The sequence below is a fragment of the Passer montanus genome, unplaced genomic scaffold, assembly GCF_014805655.1.
Source record: "Passer montanus isolate IOZ18808 unplaced genomic scaffold, ASM1480565v1 scaffold69, whole genome shotgun sequence".
In the NCBI taxonomy this organism is placed as follows: Eukaryota; Metazoa; Chordata; class Aves; order Passeriformes; family Passeridae; genus Passer; species Passer montanus.
Genome location: NW_024372036.1, coordinates 4,672,542 through 4,691,492, shown reverse-complemented (window position 1 = coordinate 4,691,492; position 18,951 = coordinate 4,672,542). Strand labels below are relative to the sequence as shown.

General features: G+C 41.7%; 1 protein-coding gene across 1 annotated transcript in view; it reads left to right on the top strand.

Annotated features, from left to right (window-relative positions):
- LOC120511861 (amine oxidase [flavin-containing] A-like) overlaps positions 1–18,951 on the top strand; it is a 34,885-nt gene that overhangs the window by 1,745 nt on the left and 14,189 nt on the right. The window contains exons 2-5 of the mRNA XM_039729446.1: positions 8,286–8,380; positions 9,684–9,821; positions 16,818–16,922; positions 18,117–18,208. Of these exons, the coding sequence (XP_039585380.1) occupies positions 8,286–8,380; positions 9,684–9,821; positions 16,818–16,922; positions 18,117–18,208 (430 nt within the window). The remainder of the gene's footprint in view (positions 1–8,285; positions 8,381–9,683; positions 9,822–16,817; positions 16,923–18,116; positions 18,209–18,951) is intronic.

Sequence of the window (18,951 nt, the reverse complement as noted above, 5' to 3'; positions counted from 1 at the left end):
CTGCCAGAGGTTAGACAGTGCTGCTTTCTGGTCTTTAAAAAAAAAAGTAATCTTTATCTAGAGTTCTGCTTCTGGTGGAAAACATAGTAAATTGTGCTCCAGTATGGACAGGATTTTCCCTCAACATCTCTCTGATTCCAGTGTTGACTTGCTGTTTGTATCTCTGAAATTGAATTTGCAGTTGACTCATCTGGTGAGATTTCTGTCTCCTCTCCTTCTATTGTATTTTAAATACTCACTACCTGGTGCTTGCAGGAAGGGAAAGGAAACTCTGGGATTAACTAGTTCTTTACTACAAATACATGAAATCTGTATGAGGTATAAGCAAGGTGCTTGTTCTATTAAGCGTGAACTTCCCAGGAGTGATGCTGTGGCTTTTTAAATTATTTGTCCAGTATTTGTGAAATGAAGCCCAAATCCTGACAGGCAGCTCTGGAGTTGTCTATTCCTCAAAGCAAAGCATGGTCCTGAGGGGCAGTTTCTGAACAATGAATTTCTCAACATGTTCTGCTCATCTCTGCTCCTGGCCTCTGCATGCACAGTGTGGTCATTCCAGGGACACAGAATTCCCTCTGCCTGTAGGGAACTCAGCCTAGGGGTGGAGGGAGCTGCAAAGAGTGCTTTTGGAAGAAAAAGCTCTTGGAAGAAATCTCTGCTTGAGTGGCTTCTTCCTCTGGGATTTTCCAGCTGTGCCCCATGGAATCTCACTGCAACTGTCCAGACTGCATCAGCAAATGCCTTTGCACCCCTGCAGAGAGGGAGCTGCAGAGGCTGGGATAGATTCCTCTTTCCACTTGGGCTTGCGTGTTAAAAATGTGGATTGTGGCCAGTAAAAGCCCCAGGCACGTGTTTGTGTCACTCCTAATAGATAATGTCCCCTGTAATACAGTTAATATTGATTACAGCATTTTATACCCAAGCATATTAAATGAACTGGTGCCTGAAGTTAAAGACTTTCCCCATACCCACAGGGAGTTTTTATTTATATGGCTCGAATATTGCTCCCATTTTCTATTTATGGGGTTTTCTACTGAACTGAAGAGTGCTGTTTTGGATTGCTTTTGACATGATTGATTTTACTTGATTGTGTGTTTGTTGAAACCCAGCAAGCTGGTGGCACAAAATGTTGGAAGGAGGGCCTGGGTGCTCAGTCACTCCTCAGGCACTGCTCAATAACAACTGGACAGCATTAAGTGCTCAGAGAGTTTTGACAGAAACCTCAGATACTGCAGCTTGTCAGGTCTGAGAGTGACTTCTGTGACTTTCTCAAATCTTTCTAACTGACCTTATTGGGGCATATTTTCGTATGGATAACAAAATGTGCCATGTTGACTCCAAGGTTGCCTCCCTGCCAAATTTCAAGTTGCTGTTGCAACTTCCAAAATAGGAATTTAGAAAAGGCATGATTTTTCAAAATCAAATAATATGTTTTCCCTAGACAGTTAGAAATAGTCAGTTTTGACCAAGATTTTCCAGCAGAAAAGAATGACAAAAACCCTGAAAAACACACCCTGAAAATTCAAGTTTAAATAGTTCCAAATTTGAAAAAAAAAAAAAAAAAAGAATGTAAGCAAAAGACATTAACTTTTTTCATGGGAGTATGTTCATGTGCCAACCTCATCTTATGTGGAAGCCAAGTTTATCAGAAGATTGCATGGAGAATTAATAATGTTTGTTTACATAATGCAAACCAGAGAGGCAGCAGATATGGAGAAATATGTCCAGAAGCAGAGAAGTCCAAAAAATCTTGTATGCAAATATGGTTTGGAAGAAATTTCAGCACATTGTGTTCAAATACAAAACACAAGAGAAAACCAGACATAATTGCATCTTACACTTAATACTGTATTTGCTGACATGGATAGTTTTTGTTTCCACAGCAAAAGATGTTTGTTTTTATCTAGAAAAGAGAAGATTGTGTGGTTATACCAAATCAAAGCTGAGATTTCCCAGCCATGTGCAGGAAACAGCACTCTTTTCTGCTGCACTTATGGAGGATTCCAAGGGCCACAAATCGTAGGAAAAGCTGGGATGTAAAAATAGTAGTGATCAGCCTTTATATAGAAATAAAACATATGATATATTAATAAGACATTTTTGTTTTCCTCTCTGTGGAGAAGCTCTCTGTGTTGGCATCTCCAGCTCCACAGTGTGTGATCGACAGCCTCACCCCTCGAGCTACCCACGCCTTGGCTTTGGGCTCTGAGTGAAAGACTGGATGATGAGGGAATGCAGATTTTCCTTGCTTGCCATCCTGGCAGCACAACTTCTGTGGTGCACTGCCCTGTTTGTTTTGACAGCACACCACCATGCTGGTGGGTGGTGGTGTCAGATAAACTGTCAAGCACACAGTTGTTGGTGTGAGATAGAATCAGTCTGACCTGGGGAAATCTGGAGTAATTTTCAATCATTTTTTCCCCTACTGTTACTTCTGTATTTACATGGGATTTGACTTATAGGAATGTAATATTTGATTAATAAAATGTATTCTCTATCACTTTGCATTTGCCCTGTGCTGGGTTCCGTCTAGCTGGTTCCTTCCTTCCTTCTTTCTGGATCCAACCTGAAAGCTGGTAATGTTGTCTTTTAGTAGCAGAGATTCCTAAAGACCATTTTTGGGGATGCAGAAATAAATAACAATAATTCACAGAGCTCTCAGTTCCCAATATACTCCTAGCAAACTGACTGTCATTATGACAAAAATTTACAGCAGGAACAAAACTCCCAGAATCCCACACAAAGCGTAATGGATGCTTTATACAATAATTGTAAATAAGCAGAAATACCAATTTCCATTTCCCTCTTTCTTCATAATATGTTCTGCTGTTTTGCTGCTGAAATCTTATGAGTGTTATTTGTCCAAAAAGCAAAAGAAATAGCTAAGTAGTTAGGACAGATCCCTAAAAATACCCTTACATAATAAAACCAGGCATAGGACAGACATTATGTCTTTTCTGAGAATACCAGCACTGATGTTATTGGTATTTGTGGTAAAGACATTGATCATAATTTAGCAGCAACATTTTTTCACATTCTTTTTTAGTTGAAGGTCACCATTTAAGTAACGAGAATTAATTCTGCACAACACTGACTAAAAAAATTGTCAATAGTCATAACGTGTGTAATTACCTTGGTTGTTTCCATTACTAGGTGGTATCAAACTCATAATTTTAACTCCTCATTTTAATATGTAATTGGAGGAAAGTTGCCCCATTTCCAAGCCTGTGCTTGTACTCATTAACTTTTTTCTGCCTTTGTTTTGGGGGAGGGCATTGCTTTGGGGAAGGAATGTTCACTGTCAGAAGCTGTGCACATAAAAATCCCAGTGGGTGTGTGTGGAGTGGATTCATCCTTGGGACAGAATTCCCTCTTCTTGCCCACTGTATTTCTGCTAGCATTGTCCATGAGAAACTGTCTTTGTGCTCTCCAGAACAAGGCTTGCATCTGTGGAAAGCATTTAGACAGTGATGCCATTGAGACCAGTAAGTGGCTTGGTCTCATTTGGACAATGTACACTCTAATAGAAAATATTTATTCTCTTTTGCTTAAGATCTTTGCTGAATCAACTGGATTTTTTTTTCCTAGAAGGGAAAAAATACTGATGAAAAAGAGATTAAATAGATTTACCTGAAAAGGACAAAATACATTGACTCAATCTCTCTCCAGTGCCAAGTATTCTACAAGAAGGGACATGAAAGAAAGTATGGCAAGATAAAACATGGTTTCTGACAAGCAGAAAATTAGGGATGTTATGGTATTAGGCAACACTGAAGTAGAAATAAATGTAGACTTGTGATCCACAGGGTGCATTCGTGCTCTTTTGTGTGGATTTAAGATGCTGTTACTGAATTAATAGCATTGTTGGCTTGGGGTATTTCTATATTTTCAGTGGCAATTTAAAATCTTCAAATCCTTAATCATGAAAGGAAACAGTTTTTTCATTCTCAGCTGTCTGTGTGTTGTTGCCCATTAGTGGCTTCTCTGGTTAATCTGATGTAACTGAGCACATTTTAATTGTATTTTAAGTCTTGAATAAATGCTATGATGTACACAAAAATTCCAATGAAAGGGTAATCAAGGTTGCAGGAGAAGAATAAAGAGGTGAAGAAGGGAGATTTTACCCTATGGTCAAGGCAGAAATATTTTGCATCTCTCATTGACAGGTTCATTTTTACTTGCCAAAGGGATTTCTAGCTGGAAAAATGAGAGCTGATTTTAAGGTGGTCATTGCCAGGTTTAATTACTCAATTGTGTTTGGAAAAAGTTAGGGTTTCCATCAATGAAACAGTAAAAATAATCACAGCATTAGAATGCCATTACATTGGAACTTTAAAAATTATATATTGCCAATTCTCTTATTTTACTGATGTGTGTTAGAAAAATGAGGAAAAAAATGTTAAAATTATTTCCCCACTCAAGATCGGAAAAATGTAGGGATTTTACAGGAAGATTTTTCCCTATTTTTTCAATTAAATCTTGCTAGAACACTACAGTAATGAGTTAATCATCTTTCTCAGAGGGATGTGGCTATCCCATGTTGTGTACAGTAGGGTGGATTAATAAGGATTTTATAAAGTAATGTTCTGTATTTACAGAGCCTAGATTTTGAAAACTATAACTCTGTACTGTTAGCATACAATCAATAGGCTATTTCCAATAAAGTAACTTTTTTAAAACTCTCCCTGTTTATGCTGTAGAAATCATCTCTGCTCATATGCTCTGTATCAACCCCAGTATTGAGGCAACTTGCAATTATTCTCATAAATCTACACTTCTAAACACTTCAAAACAGGGAACCACTTTCCACATTACAGGACTCCTCTGGAATCAAGTTCAAGTCTCTTAAGTCCCAGTGTTGTTCACTACCTATGGAGTTGAACTTTTCTTTCCTGTGAGGTAGAGATGGGCTTTGATGTGTTACAAAATTCAGTATTGTTCAGTGTCCTTATATTTCAGTTATGGGGTGTGTCTTGTAGTCTGCAGGTTGGCATCAATTCATCTTTGTTTCTTTTCTTTATTTTCCTTTTTCTTTTTTTTTTTCTGTATATCCAGTGTTTTGATGCACTTCAAAGGGCTTTGCTTGTGGTAGCATTATGACAATTTTCTGGCATGAAAGCAGCCACAGCATGATCTGTAGCAGCAGCAATTCTGAGTCCTTAATAGCTCTGCAGAATCAATAGGAACAGAGCTTTCCTGCCTGGCATCTTCAGAGGAGGGGAGCTGCTGGTGAGATTTCCATAGAAACCCTTGTGGAGGATGTCTGGCCTTGTTTGTGCTCATTTTACAATAAGTGAATTTCCAGAGCAGACACTGAGAATGAGCTGTGGTTTTGGCAGGCTCCTTCCATCTTGCTGAGGAAAGTGGTGTATTTCTGATTCATGGAATTAGGGGATATCTGGAAGGAGTTAGTCCAGTGGTTTGAGGTGGTTTCCAGCTTTATCTCAGGGCTGCACTTGGGGGAGGTGACAGTCACAGGAGTGTCTGCACAGAGTCACAGCAGCAGACCCTGGAGTGCTGGCATTGCCTGCTCTGAGCACTGAGCCCAGTTTGGCCTGGAATGGTGTGCCTGTAAGGGATGGTTTGGATTGGAAGGAACCTTAAACCCATCTCATTCCACCCCCTGCCATGGGCAGGGACACCTCTCACTAGACCAGGTTGCTCACAGCCCCCTCCAGCCTGGCCTGGAGCACTTCCAGGGATGGGGCAGCCATGGCTTCTTCCCTGCCCCTTGGGAGTTGCTGAAGTTCATGATGTCCTCTGGGATGGAGATGATGTAGAGGAACTGGGAGGATAGCTCCATGCAGCCTGAGTCAAGGAGCAGGAAAGGAGAAGGTCTCATTCCTTCCTCTCTCATTCTTACTCCATCAATCACTCTCTGGTGTCCAGTCCTGTCCAGGAGACTGGAACAGCAGCAAAAGTCTTGAAAACTCAAGTTATGGAGAAGATGAAGGGTAAATATGCAGTCAATTTAGAGGTTAATTGTGTATAAAAAACACAGAGGCTCCATGACCTGTGGGGTGCTTCAGATGAACCTGTGGAAGCAGCTGGGCCTGGTGCACTTCAGTCTGACCAGGATGGAGCTGAAGAGGTGGCTCCAACAGACAGAGATAGAGACAGGCATAGAGATGCTGTGTGGGGGTGTTGTTCCTAGTCTTCTGTTTTGAAAGAAAATAGTTTCCATGCTTTGAGCAAATAAATGTGTAGTAGTAATCTTAAATAAACATATTCTGTATTGTTTATACTTGTGAGTCATGCCCTCTCCCAGCTCCCATGCCCTCTCCAGTAAGCCAATTTTGTCTTTATTTCTTGCTGTTTCCTAGTTTATGAAACTTCAAAGCCTTTTTCTTTTCTTTTGGACCAGTTTCTCAGATGACCATTGGGTTAACAGTGCTGAAACTTAACCACCTGTGAGTCCGGAGAACAAGTACAGTTGAACAGGCAAACAGGTTGCAGAACCTCAGCCACATTACAACATGTTCTTCATCCCTTAGCAGCCCTGCTTTATTTGGATGCATCCCATAATTAAACTATAATCCAGTAGTGAGCTTGACTTCCAGCTCAGTCCAGTGTGACCATTATTCTTCCTAAACAACTGAATAGAGCTGTTGTATTCAGTATGAAATTATGGTCTTAGGCACCAAAGATTGTATTTAATTTTTTTTTTCATACCTAGGCCAGACTTCTTTTGGCTTCATGTTCAATATTTTTCAAGGCATATATATCTACAGTAAACTTTCTTACAAAAGAATTACCCAATCATGTCTGAATGTCCAGTGATATTTATACAGAGCAGATAATTCAGTATTTTATTTTATACATGTAGAATATCCTTTATTTTGTGACAAAACCCACTGTATCTTTTGAAATCTCATTTTTCTGCATATAAAGATTGTGTATTTGTAAGAAAATATTGCAGTTTGTATTTTCAACATCACAGATTTGTGTCTTCTGTGTTTATGTTGGGGAGGAAGAGAAACCATCACTCAATGATTAAAGAATTCGCTAGAAAAAAATTGTTTCTAGAGTTTAGTGGAGGAAAAAAATTATCACTGAAATAAATTAGATCAATTTGTAATATATCCACTCCACTGAAAAATGGCTTGCAATTAAAAAACTAGAATATTAAATAGATGAAGGAATTAAGTATACTTCTGCTCCAGCAGCAATCTGAAGAATATCGTGCAAGGGTGTAAAGTTACTTTTAGATGAGTATAAAAATTATATATATAATTTCTGCCTATATAAGACACTTGAACTTCCTCAGTTCTGGTTTCCAGCAAATGGTGTTCCACTTTCCCATTGAAAGATTCTGTGCATAGGAGTTTATGGTCAATTCTGCATTGCCCTTAGAATAAAGGAGTATATTTAACTCTTCCCAGCATGATTCCTCTCCCCTGGTCTTTTCAGACATGCCTTCTTTGTAGGCTCACAAAAAGTTGATTTTAATCACATTTCAAGGTAGTGTAATAAACATGAGGGTAATATTGTTACTCCTGCCTGCAGGATATCTTGGAAGAGCTGATCAATAGGGCTGCCTTTCGTGTACTTAAGGAGGGGAAACAACTCCCAAGAAACAATGCTTCAGTGCCAAATTGGCCTGCAGGGCAGTGCCATAATCTGATTCCACCAACTCATGATTGCTTTTTACAATTTGAGCTTGCATCTGTCAGGAGCAAAGAGGTCTCCTGTCCTATTGAATTTTCAGTTGTCTCTCGTGGCTCCATCACAAAGTCCCATAATTAGATGATTTTTGCTGAGACCATAATTCCACTTATAAAGTATCTACATGCAGCCTGTTTGATTGTCATGGTCAAACTGCATTGCTGAAAATGAATCCTGACAGTGAAGCAGACTTTCCTTCTGCATGTGAATGAGGCCAAGGGACAGCAGAGGAGCAGGTCTGATGTGGGAGAGGAGCATTTTTGATGTCCCTGCAGCATGGCAATGCCCCCAAGCTGGGTGCTGCCTTTCCATAGGCTGCACAAATGAAGAGTAGGATGTGTGTCTGTCCCTTAGTAATTGAAGTTTTGCTGCTTTTGAAAGACCAAAATGCCAATCCAAGGATGAAACTTCAGTCTGTGGGTGCTGTGAGTGGTTATAAAATACAACTAAGCAGCAACCACATGATTTTTGTGGTGAGGTACCATGCAAAGCTCCTAGCTTCTCTCAGGGATTTTTGAGAGCAATCTATTGAAATCTCTGACCTTGAAGTTTGTTCAGTTTTTGGCCATGAATGTGGCTGATTGCTGCCACTGCCTTTAATGCACTTTCTCTTTTTTTGATAGGTTTGTCAGCTGCCAAATTGCTGTCTGAGGCTGGGGTCAATGTGGTGGTCCTTGAGGCCCGGGACAGAGTGGGAGGAAGGACATTCACTATCAGGGTAAGTGCTTCAAGAGGTGTGGACTCCCTCTTGTGCTGGCCAACAATGTGACAGATGTCACTGCTGTTATTTTGACCCAGGGAACTGCAATTATTTTGATCCAGGGAACTACAGCTTCAGCTCAATCCCTCAGAAGGTGACAGAGCAACTAATCCAAAAGTCATCAGTGTTCACCAAGAAGAATCCCTGCTTGGCCAACCTGACAGCCTTCTAAGGTGCAGTGACTGGCTTTGTAGATGAGGGAAAAATGAATTTTGTCTACCTAGTCTTCAATAATGTGTTGAAAACCATCATCTGGGACCAGGAGTGTCAGAGCATTTCCCTTATTTTTCCCATCTCCCTTTGCACACTGTAACAGGCATGATAACTTAGAGCCTTATAGGAAGCAGCCTGAGCAGGACCAGACATCATTATGGCTCAGACATATGTTTTAAAATGTCTTAAAATTATCTGAAATAACACTCCTGCTTCTAAAAATGAAATGCATCTTGATTTCCATTAGAAAAAAAATGAAAGAAATTAAGAGTCACTCGTAGGGTAATGTAATACAGACATTACCTCTGCTTCCCACCCTGGAATTGAGGGAGCTGTAAATTATGTCAGGTGCCATTGCTGGGGAACCAGAGATAAACAGTGGTGTTCCAGCAGAAATCATTGTGTGTGAAACATGGAGCATAAACACCATCCTTCTGTGACACTGAGAGTGCCAGGCTTAAAATACTCTCTGTAAACAGTGTTTAAGAGTTACTGGCTTGGGAGATCAGCCTGCTGTGATGGTGTGCATCCCTGAAACCTTCTGCTTTCTTCCCACTTCCCAGGTGAGTGGGGAGCTGGTCTGAGGGGTGCATGGAGCACCTTTCATGGCAGGCATGGCTGGGGGTCCCTGCCCAGACAGCAGCAGGCTGGAGCCCAGGGATGCAGTGCTGGAAAGGAGATGAATCTCCTGGAAAACTGCAGTGCAGTGCTCAGCACCTGCAGCACTGAGTCTAAACAGGTGCTTAGGCTTTTCTCTCTAGAGAGAGAAAACAAGCCTTGATGCTGGAGGTGGTTTCAGCTGCAGAAATGTTTTGCAATGACAAGAAAAGTAATGTGAATTTCTTGAACATCTCCAGGGGTGGTGACTCCACCACCTCCCTGTGCAGCCCATTTCCATGCTCCACAACCTTCCCATGAACAAATCCCTCCTGAATATCATGCACATACATTCCATACACTTTCAGTATGGAATAATTCCTTCTGCTTCTAGATGTTTGTATTGAGGAGCTTCCTGCCCAGCTTCTGATTCCTGTATTCTTTTTCCCAGAATGACAAAGTGAATTATGTAGATGTTGGTGGAGCATATGTGGGACCTACCCAAAACCGGATTCTGCGACTGGCAAAAGAGCTGGGGGTGGAGAACTATAAAGTGTATGTTGAGGGCCACATGTTTCATCACAAAGGGGTAAGTATTGCACATTGCAAATTTTGTGAGTATATTGCATTTCCACGCTGAGGTACCCAAAGGTGGCACTGAAACTTGGAAATTACTGACAGTCATCAAAAGGGTTTTATTTAAAACTTACCCTTAGTAATCACCTGCTTGAAGTGTTGTTATTCTGTTTTAACTTGCTGGGAGTGCAAAAAATGGTTCTTATTTTCTTTTTGAAAGTGCTCAGAAAATGCAGCTGACAGCAGCTAAAAAATCTGGGGTGCATTTGGCACATTGTCTTTGAACATACCCTCCGAAGAAGTTTTGCCTGAAATTCAGGAAATACTTGTTCTGAAATAAAAGCCAAATTTAAATTAAAAAAAAGAATAGTATTGATGGATAGTATTGAATGAGGATACTGGAGAACAGTATTATGAAACTAGCCGAGTAGGATAATATATTTTGTTCACATGACTGGATTCACATGAAATCTCCCCCAGTCCCAGAGAGTGGGATTCATCTCACAAATGGGTGTTTGGAAGTTAATAATCTAATCTGAGACTCTGAGCTCCCCTCTGTAGCTAATGGTGCCACACAAGCCCTTCCCAAGAGTCACCAAAATGTCACCTCTGAGATGTGGGGCAGCAGGAGTCCAGGTGGCCACTCTTGAGCAAGTCTTTAGTCCTGTTGTGGCTAAAGTGAGCAGCAATGGAACCTGTCCTCAGAACACATTTCCAGCCCTTGTGCCAGATCTTTAGCCCGCTGATTTTTCTGCACAGGTCCTACCCAGGACCTGCTGCCAGAACCAGTGCAGGGCGAGAGCAGCAGGGAGAAGGACAAAGAAAGGCCTAAGAGTCATAGGTGTGAGATGTGACTCTCTGTATCCATAACACAAAGTATTATTTTACTTTGCAAAGACCATTGCTTTCAATTTTTAAAAAATATTCTTTAGTTTTGGCACTTAACAGACTCTGGCAGAACCAGACTTGAAGCCTGTATGATTCAACTTGATACAGACAAGTCATCCTGTGTGATGGATCCTTAATTGGTTTCATTTCTATTACCTTCCCAATTTTTTTCCTAAGAATTAGAGCAATGTGTTCGTGCTGCAAAGTTTTACCATCTGGTTCTGCAAGCACTCCTTATTGGGCAGATTGATGCCATGCTCATAAACCAGGCACTTCTTAAATAATTGCACAGCCACTCCATAATACTAAAAAACTTACTTGTCACCCCCTCATGCAAAATTGATGTAATTCTACAGCAAGAGGGATGGGCTGGTTTGTACCAGCAGAATGTTTGTCCCACTCTAATTTAAGCTCAGGCATGAATATCTCAGCATCCTAAAAGTCACTTATCTTCTTTATGTTAAATAAAAGGCTCTAATGGGTTACATTACTTTGAGCCCTTAATCCATTCTGACACCAAAGCTGCAGCTTTTTATTGTCCCACATTGCATTATGCACGTCCCTGCTAATGACCATGTAATTTTGTATGTTTTCTTTGAAGTGAAGGCATATTTCTAAGCCAGAGCTGGCAGTATGAGCTATTGAGCTGGATCACAGGCTGTGGATCAATTCTGGATTTGTCATCATGGTCCTGCTGAGCTAATCAGGGTCCCAAGGGAGCTATAATTGTTGGACCAGGGTGAAAGCAAAGGGGCTTTAAGGTCTCCCAGATTTAAGCACTGGATGAATAGAAATGATGCTTTTCTTCCTGTAGGTCTCATTTCTCCCACATGCTCTTCCCATGAATTCTAGCCCTTTTCTTCCAGTTTCTTTCACTAAGGTTTTCCACAGCTTTTTCTCCTTTCTTTTTCCTTGAGACATTGTGCAGTCACCCTGCCCTTTGATTTAGGGATGTGTTGGTGAACCCTCTCTTATATCCCACAACTAGAAGAAGCTTATTGAACTCCATCTGTGCAGTCCTGGCTGTTGGCTGGGCTGCTCAGTGCCCAGGGCTCTTTTTTACCTGCCTCTCTTTTTCCTGCCTGCTGCACACTGTTGCCAGGCTGGATGGGGAGGTGCAGCTAGGGGTTTGTGCTCTCCCAGCTGCAGGTGCACCCCTCACATTCATCAAAGATGCTACAGGAACAAAGCATCTGTGGTATTTCCTAGATGGCAGAAAGTGCTAGCAAAGAGATTGTTTGATATTAAAGGATCATATCAAACAGAAATTAAATATTAATCCGAAAGATGGATGTTTTCAGCTTCTTGGGCTGATACACCATCAGCCATGGGCCACCTGCAGACCTTGAAAGGTCTGATTAAATCTTCTCCCCTTGTGTCTCAGCTCTCTGGTGTTTGTCTGGTGGCTGTCCAGGAGTGTGGAGCCAGGGCCAGACAGGAAGGTCTCCTCCCAGGAGCTTTCTCCAGAGTCTGCAGTGTTGTGTGGTTTTGTCAGAGGGGAGAGGAAGTTTTGAGCAATGACTAAGCACAGCTTTTGCTGTGTTTGTGACATCTCTATGCAATCTCCAGCACCCTTGGATTAAGAGATTTTTGGTCTTCTCTTTACCTTAACAATCAGTTCAGCTTGGCTTTTTCTGAAGATTTCCAGGATACTGCTTGGATTGAGCTGGGAGAAAGTGGGAAAATGGTTTATCTGAGCAGTGGAAGCAGCCAAGAGAAAGTTAAAACCCCCAGAGGGATTTAATGAGCTTCTTTTCTCTGACAGGAATTTTTCCCACATGTGTGTGGAAAAATTCCACATACTGCAAGCTTTAATAACCAAGTTGCTTCACTGGTGTAGGTTTCCTTTGTAGTTACAGTTTCTTTGAAAATCCAAATATGTAACTATTGTTTATCTCTTTTTTTTTTTAATTTGTTGTTTCTTTCCCATCAGTTAGCATGGTAACATGGACTCCTTTAATGTCAGTCAGGAATTTATTTTTTTTTTAACATGTCCTTGTAAATCTGTAACTTAAAACTTAAGTATTTGTTATGAGCCCTCTTTCCAGCTAAATTTCTCTGTGGCTACTGTCCCAAAGCAAGAATGCTTTTGGACTGAGAAGAGGCACATGTGCTGGAGTTTTCCCTTCCCTGAGCTGGCAGACAGCTTTTTGTTTTACAACAGAGGTCCTTGAAGCTCTGTTTTCACCTTTTTAGTAGAAGGCCCTAGAAAGTAAAGGCATTTGGCCTTGGTGTGGTATTAACCTTCTCTAACTGCACTCCTCCAATGTCTGGCAGCAGCACACAGCTCCAGGGTATATAATATTACTTAATAAAGAATTATGATTTTCAGAGGGGGGATCACTTGATAAAATATGAGGATTTCTATACAGTGCTTCAGATTAGCCCTCTGTTCCTTTCTTTCCTTCATGCTGCCTTCAGATTAAGAGCTCAGGGTGCAGCAGGTGGATCTGTGACTGAGACTCTGCCATCACCACAAACTTGCTGTTCAGACAGGGATCAGACAGCCCCAGCTCACCTGCTGCAGGTGGGATCAGGGAAGGGTTCTCACCTGAGGGGTCACACCTTGGGGAGCTGCTGCTCTGTGCTGGGCACAGCCCCAGGCAATCACGACCCCTGCTCTGGGGCGTGGGGGATGCTCCTCCTGTGCTGTGTCCTGCCTCTGGCACAGCAGGCAGGAGACAGGCTTGCCTTTCTCCAGTCTGGCAAAATTGTCTGCTCCTCTGGCACAATTTGAGACTTGGGGTGGTGTCACAGCTTGGGGTTAATTCCTGTAGTTTTGGCTGCAAGCCCCAGCATAGCCCTGGGCAGGGAAGGGACCTTGCAGAGCTCATCTCTCACTGCCTTCTTTCTAACCACTGAGGGATGGTGCTTGAGGATCTTGTTTTCTTTGGATTGGTGTGGGGTAACTAATCCAAGCAGGCAGCAGGACTCAGATCTGAGGTCTGCAGGAAACCACTTGACACACCAGGAAATGAAAAAAAGAGTTAGATAAACTCTGTGGGTCAGTCAGGCAGCCATGTGTTAGCATGGGAGCTGAGCCAGTAGGTTATTTGCCTTTCAGTTAAGAAAACAGTAGTTCTGAAAATGATACATCCAGAACATTATAAATTTGTTTAAAAATGGAATATTGCAAGACCTCCCCAGTTTGCAGCGAGCTCCTCTGTGAAACTTGCAGCCAGAGCTCTTCTGCCTGGCAGGGAGACAATATTAAAACCAAATTAATAATTTGCCAGCCCAGCTCACTGGGGCTGGATTTTCTCCCTGCTGTGGAGATACTTGTGCCAGGGAGAAAACTGGAGAACTGATGTGTCTATGGCTGTTGGGCTCGTGCTGCCTGATGGGAAATGGGAATTTCTTGCCTGGAATTTGCTAGAATTTGGTTTCCTCAGATCCCATTTCTGATAGGTAGAGCCCCACCACACAAGGGTCACTGTGTCTGGGAACTATTTCATCCACTCTGAGTTCAATCTTAGCCTCTTCCAGGTCTGTTAGCACTTGTGTTTTTCCAGCTTTTCCTGCCATTGGGCTCCACTCTTACTGAAGTTGTGGGGTTTTTTGCATGCAGAAGAGAGCCACAAGTAACACAGCTTTAGGCTTTTTTAATTATCGGTCGGCATTTCGTGGTTCTCAGGGGTTGAAACATGTATTCCCATTGATCTCCCTGGGCTATGCCATTGACCAAAGATGTTTTCAGCAAAGCAAGCTAAGGATAGGAGAGCTGTTTGCAAGTTACATCACTCTGTACAAACACACTCATCAGAAAGACTTTGGGAAAGAGATTTTCACTGAACAGTGAAAAACTGGGAACCTTTTGCTGCTGCTCCTGATTGGACACGGGCTGCAGTATCAACAGAACAGAAGGGCAGTAATAACTTCTCCTCACCCTGATTTGGGTGGCCTGACAGCATTGCACCTCATCTCTGCTGAAGGGCAGAATTACTGGGGTTAAAGCATGTCAAGGAAGGAATGTGGATGGCACCTGTGTTCCCAACCACAATAAAAAGACTAGCAATAAATGAATTTCGAGAAACAGTATTTGATGGTCTTCTAGGAAAGCAAAATGTTGTGCAATAAAAATAAAATGATTAGTAGTGTGTTACTGCTTGGTATCAGTATTTCCTAGTTTGATACAGCTTTAGTTTATGACAGTAAAAGCTGTAGGATGCAATATTTCTCTTTCCATGCACTGTTTGGCATTCTTTTCTGTGTGGAACACAGTGCTGCAGCCTGGCAGTGAGAAATTGTCCTCAAGGGAAAGGAGGAGCCAGTGTCATTTGAAGGATTCCCTGCTGGGAGCTCACAGGAGCATTTACTCTGCTCTTGCCATGGCAGAAATGCTTTGTGTGCAGGTGTGCACCTGGAGAAGGCTGGAGCAGCATCCCCCCTGCCACCTTCCTTCAGTAGAAGTCTGAAAAAGAACAAAATAGGGATAAAAGAGGGGAAAAAGTATGTGGTACACCAGATTGAGATTACATACCCAGAAATCCAGAGGTAACCAGCCACTTCCTGGTGACTTAAAAGCACAACATTTGTTGGAAATTAAAAAAACCCAAACAAACAAAAAACAAACCTAAACTTAAACTTGTGGATCTCAGGCTGAGCTAATTGCTGAGATCAGAAGCTGGTGCTTTGCTTGGCCCAGAGCAGAAATTGCTGAGTCTGGATGGAACAGGAGAGTGGCTTTGCTGCTGCCCTCACTGAAGATGATGATGATGAGGAACAGCAGTGACCTGATGGGCTCCAGAGGAGACAGCACCAGGCACAGTCAGCCAGGGCTTGCTGTGGTCCACATTTGCCTCCCCTACTGTGCCTATCCTGGGGCTGACAAAAGCTGACCAACATGTAGGAATTTCAGTATTTTACTCCTTTTGCCAAGTCTGAAAGCTCACTATGGTCACTGAGTTTTGCCTTGCAGCCTTTACCTTTGTTATGATCTTTGCAGAGAAAGATGCTCTGCAGAACATCAGAAACCCAAATGTATTTACACACAATTATCAGTGGGGAAGATCAATAAATTCTCTCTCAGCAAGTGTGAGGAGGGCGTGTTTGGCTCCTGCTTCGTGTGCTCTGTCCCTGGGTCCCCATTTCCCACGTTTGAAGCACTGCAGCCTCTCTCTTGCCCTGTGACTTCCACCTGCCAGGTGTGATGGGCTGCCACGGGCTCCATGGCACTGAAAAGCAGGGTGCAAATTGCTTCAGCACCACAGCTCCTGCCTGTCATGGTCAGAGCATTCCCTGCATCCTCACACAAACTCCTGGCACAGCTGGAAGGGCAGAGAACAGAGAGGTCTGGTGAGAAATTCACCGCTGGTTTACATGGGGGAAGGTTCAAAGCAAATTAATGAAATATTACCTGCTCATTCCTGTCCTGTCTCAGATTAAAGTTATCACAAAGAAGCAGCTGCTGTTAGATTGTTTCTCTTATCATTATATCACAGGATTATCTGAAACAGTCAGTTTCAGATAATAACAGTTTCAGCCTCTGCTGCAACTCTGTGTCACACACATTGTAAGTACTGACACCATTTTTGCAAGTGTGCAATACTTTTCTTCCTGCAGCCAAAAACTTCCTGTTCAGACTTTTTTTTTAATAGGCTAGGTTTCTTCCATCGAATAATAAAGTGGTTTGTTTGCTTTTAAAGTGAGGTGCTTGAATGGTTTGAAATGCATTCAATTTTAGACCCACACAAATTTCAGGATGCACTTTTCAGCAGCAGGCGAATAGAAGGTTCATTTAAATGTAATAATGAAGGATGCTTAGGAACAAGGAATATTGCCTCTTTGGCCATGCCTTGAGTATCCTTAGCCCAGAATTTGACAACCTGCTCAGACCAAATGTACCCCTACCCCTTCAGAATAGTAAATATAAAAAGGTATTATTGTCCTTTTTTAATGCCAGTCCAGCTGGTTTTATCCCTCCTATTTAGCATCTTGCATTCCATTGTTTGCATTCATTATGCAGGGGAAAAAAAAAAGAAAAAAGAAAAAACCAAAAACCCAGCCAGGTCTTTTGGGGCAAAAGGCCAAAAATGTGATTACTCTGAGAATTTTGTGTTCTTGAGTAATGAAGATCTGCTCTGTTGTATTTCAGTTGCTTGTGGTTTTATGTGCATTTCAGGGAAAGTCACGAAATTTCAATGACATTTGCCCTTCAACATGGAATCCCTTGGTTTTTCTGGATTACAATAACTTCTGGAGAACCGTGGACAAGATGGGAAAAGAGGTAGGCTGTCAAAATTCTGTATTTCCTACAAAGCTCCGTGAATAAATAGAGTTTGTTATTGTTTTGTTTCTGGCAGGGTTTTTTATTGCTTCTTTAATATATTAAAAAAAAGCCCTCAACAACAGAAAAAAACAGAAAGGAAACATCTATCAGAAAGATTTCTGTATTGCCCAGGAACTGACAGAAATAATAGGTTTTCCTCACTGAGAGGGGGGTGGGCTTGTAAAGGCCCTTCCAACACAAACTATTCTATGATTCTATAAGGGGAGACAAAAAGATCTGGAGGTGTCTAAGATATCTGAAAAAATGAGCTTGAACTCAGTGTACGTATTTTCTCATCACAGGAAAACATATTCCATGATCTGGGAGATTAGAAGGGATTTTTTTCCCCTTCCCTCATGACAGTATTTTGAGTAAAGATGATTTTTTTTTTTTGGTAGCTGCCTAAGCTGGGCTCCAGTTTGACTTCACAGTAACTTTATTTTTAAAGTTCAAAATATAAGCAGTACAACTGCAGCCCCTGGAGCATTATACTCTTTCAAATATTCATCAGTTTCCATAAAATCTAGCAACAAACCAAGGGCTTATCAGAATCTTCAAGCATAACTCACTGTAATCCTGCAAATTCCAGTGGTTTTATATGGTTTTGCAGAATCAAATTTATGTATTATACTACACTTTTCTTTTGTCAATAGTACATTTTTTAAAAGATTTAGGGATCCAATCATTTTACTCACATGCAAATAATTATTATTATTAAGAATTTAACTGCCTAAAATATTTCAAAAGTATCTAGACATTTTTTCTTACTCTGCAATTAGCAGAGAGACATAGGGGCCTTTGGATATTCATCTTGGAACTGACTGGAAAAAGAACTTTCCCCTCAATTTCTAGAGCACACCAAGACAACTAAATTGGAATTGCTTCTGGACAATTAAAAGCCAGATGAGTTCCAACACAAGGATGTGGTTCACTGGTCAGCCAAAGACAGATTTGGTGGTCATGGTACAAGTCAAGCCCAAAGGTGTGAATGGAAACTATTCCATTTAGTGAATTTGTTCCAAATTGATGTCCATGTGCAGAGACAAAAGTAACTCCTGGCCAACATATGAGTTAAGTCTGTGCTACTGTCCAGCACACCAGGCAACGGTGAAGTACTGAATCATTTCTTGGATATTTCACCTCTGTCTCCAGATTCCTGCTGATGCACCATGGGATGCTCCACATGCTGAAGAATGGGACAAAATGACCATGAAAGAGCTGATAGATAAGATTTGCTGGACCAAGTACGTAACTCTTTACCTGCTTTGAAATGCCAGCTTTGAAATGATGGTGGCTTTTTGGCAAGGTCTGTGGCACAGCTGAGTACAGATCAGGAGGTGTTTGAGATGTATTGTGTTTGTAGGGGATCCCCCTGGCAGGGAGGAATGATGAATCTGACTCCATGTTCTCAGAAGGCTAATTTATTATTTTATGATACTATATTATATTAAACTATACTAAAGAATACAGAAAGGATACTTACAGAATGCTAAAAAGATAATGATGAAAACTTGTGACTCTTTCCAGAGTCCCAACACAGCTTGGCCCCAATTGGCCATTGAGTCAAAACAACTCACAGCAGAATCCAATGAAACAATCACCTGTGGGTAAACAATCTCCAAACACATTCCACACATGAGGACAACACAGGAGAAGCAAATGAGATAAGAATTGTTTTCCTTTTTCTGAGGCTTCTCAGCTTCCAGGAGAAAAATCCTGGGCGAAGGGATTTTTCAGAGAATGTGAATGTAACAGAGATTGGCTTTGGTTGGCTGGCAGATGGCACCAAAGGTGCTGGGGGAGCCTGGGGTTTGCTTCAGCAGGTCCCTGCACACAGCAGTGGTGGTGTGGGCTCTTCCCACCTTCCTTTCACTTCAAACCATTGGATCGTTGAAGTCCAGCCAGCTCTCCTGATGCTCTTGGCCTTACAGCCTAGTTTCCCATGAGACACTGACGTTCTGGGCCTCCAGGAGGATCAAATCTGCCC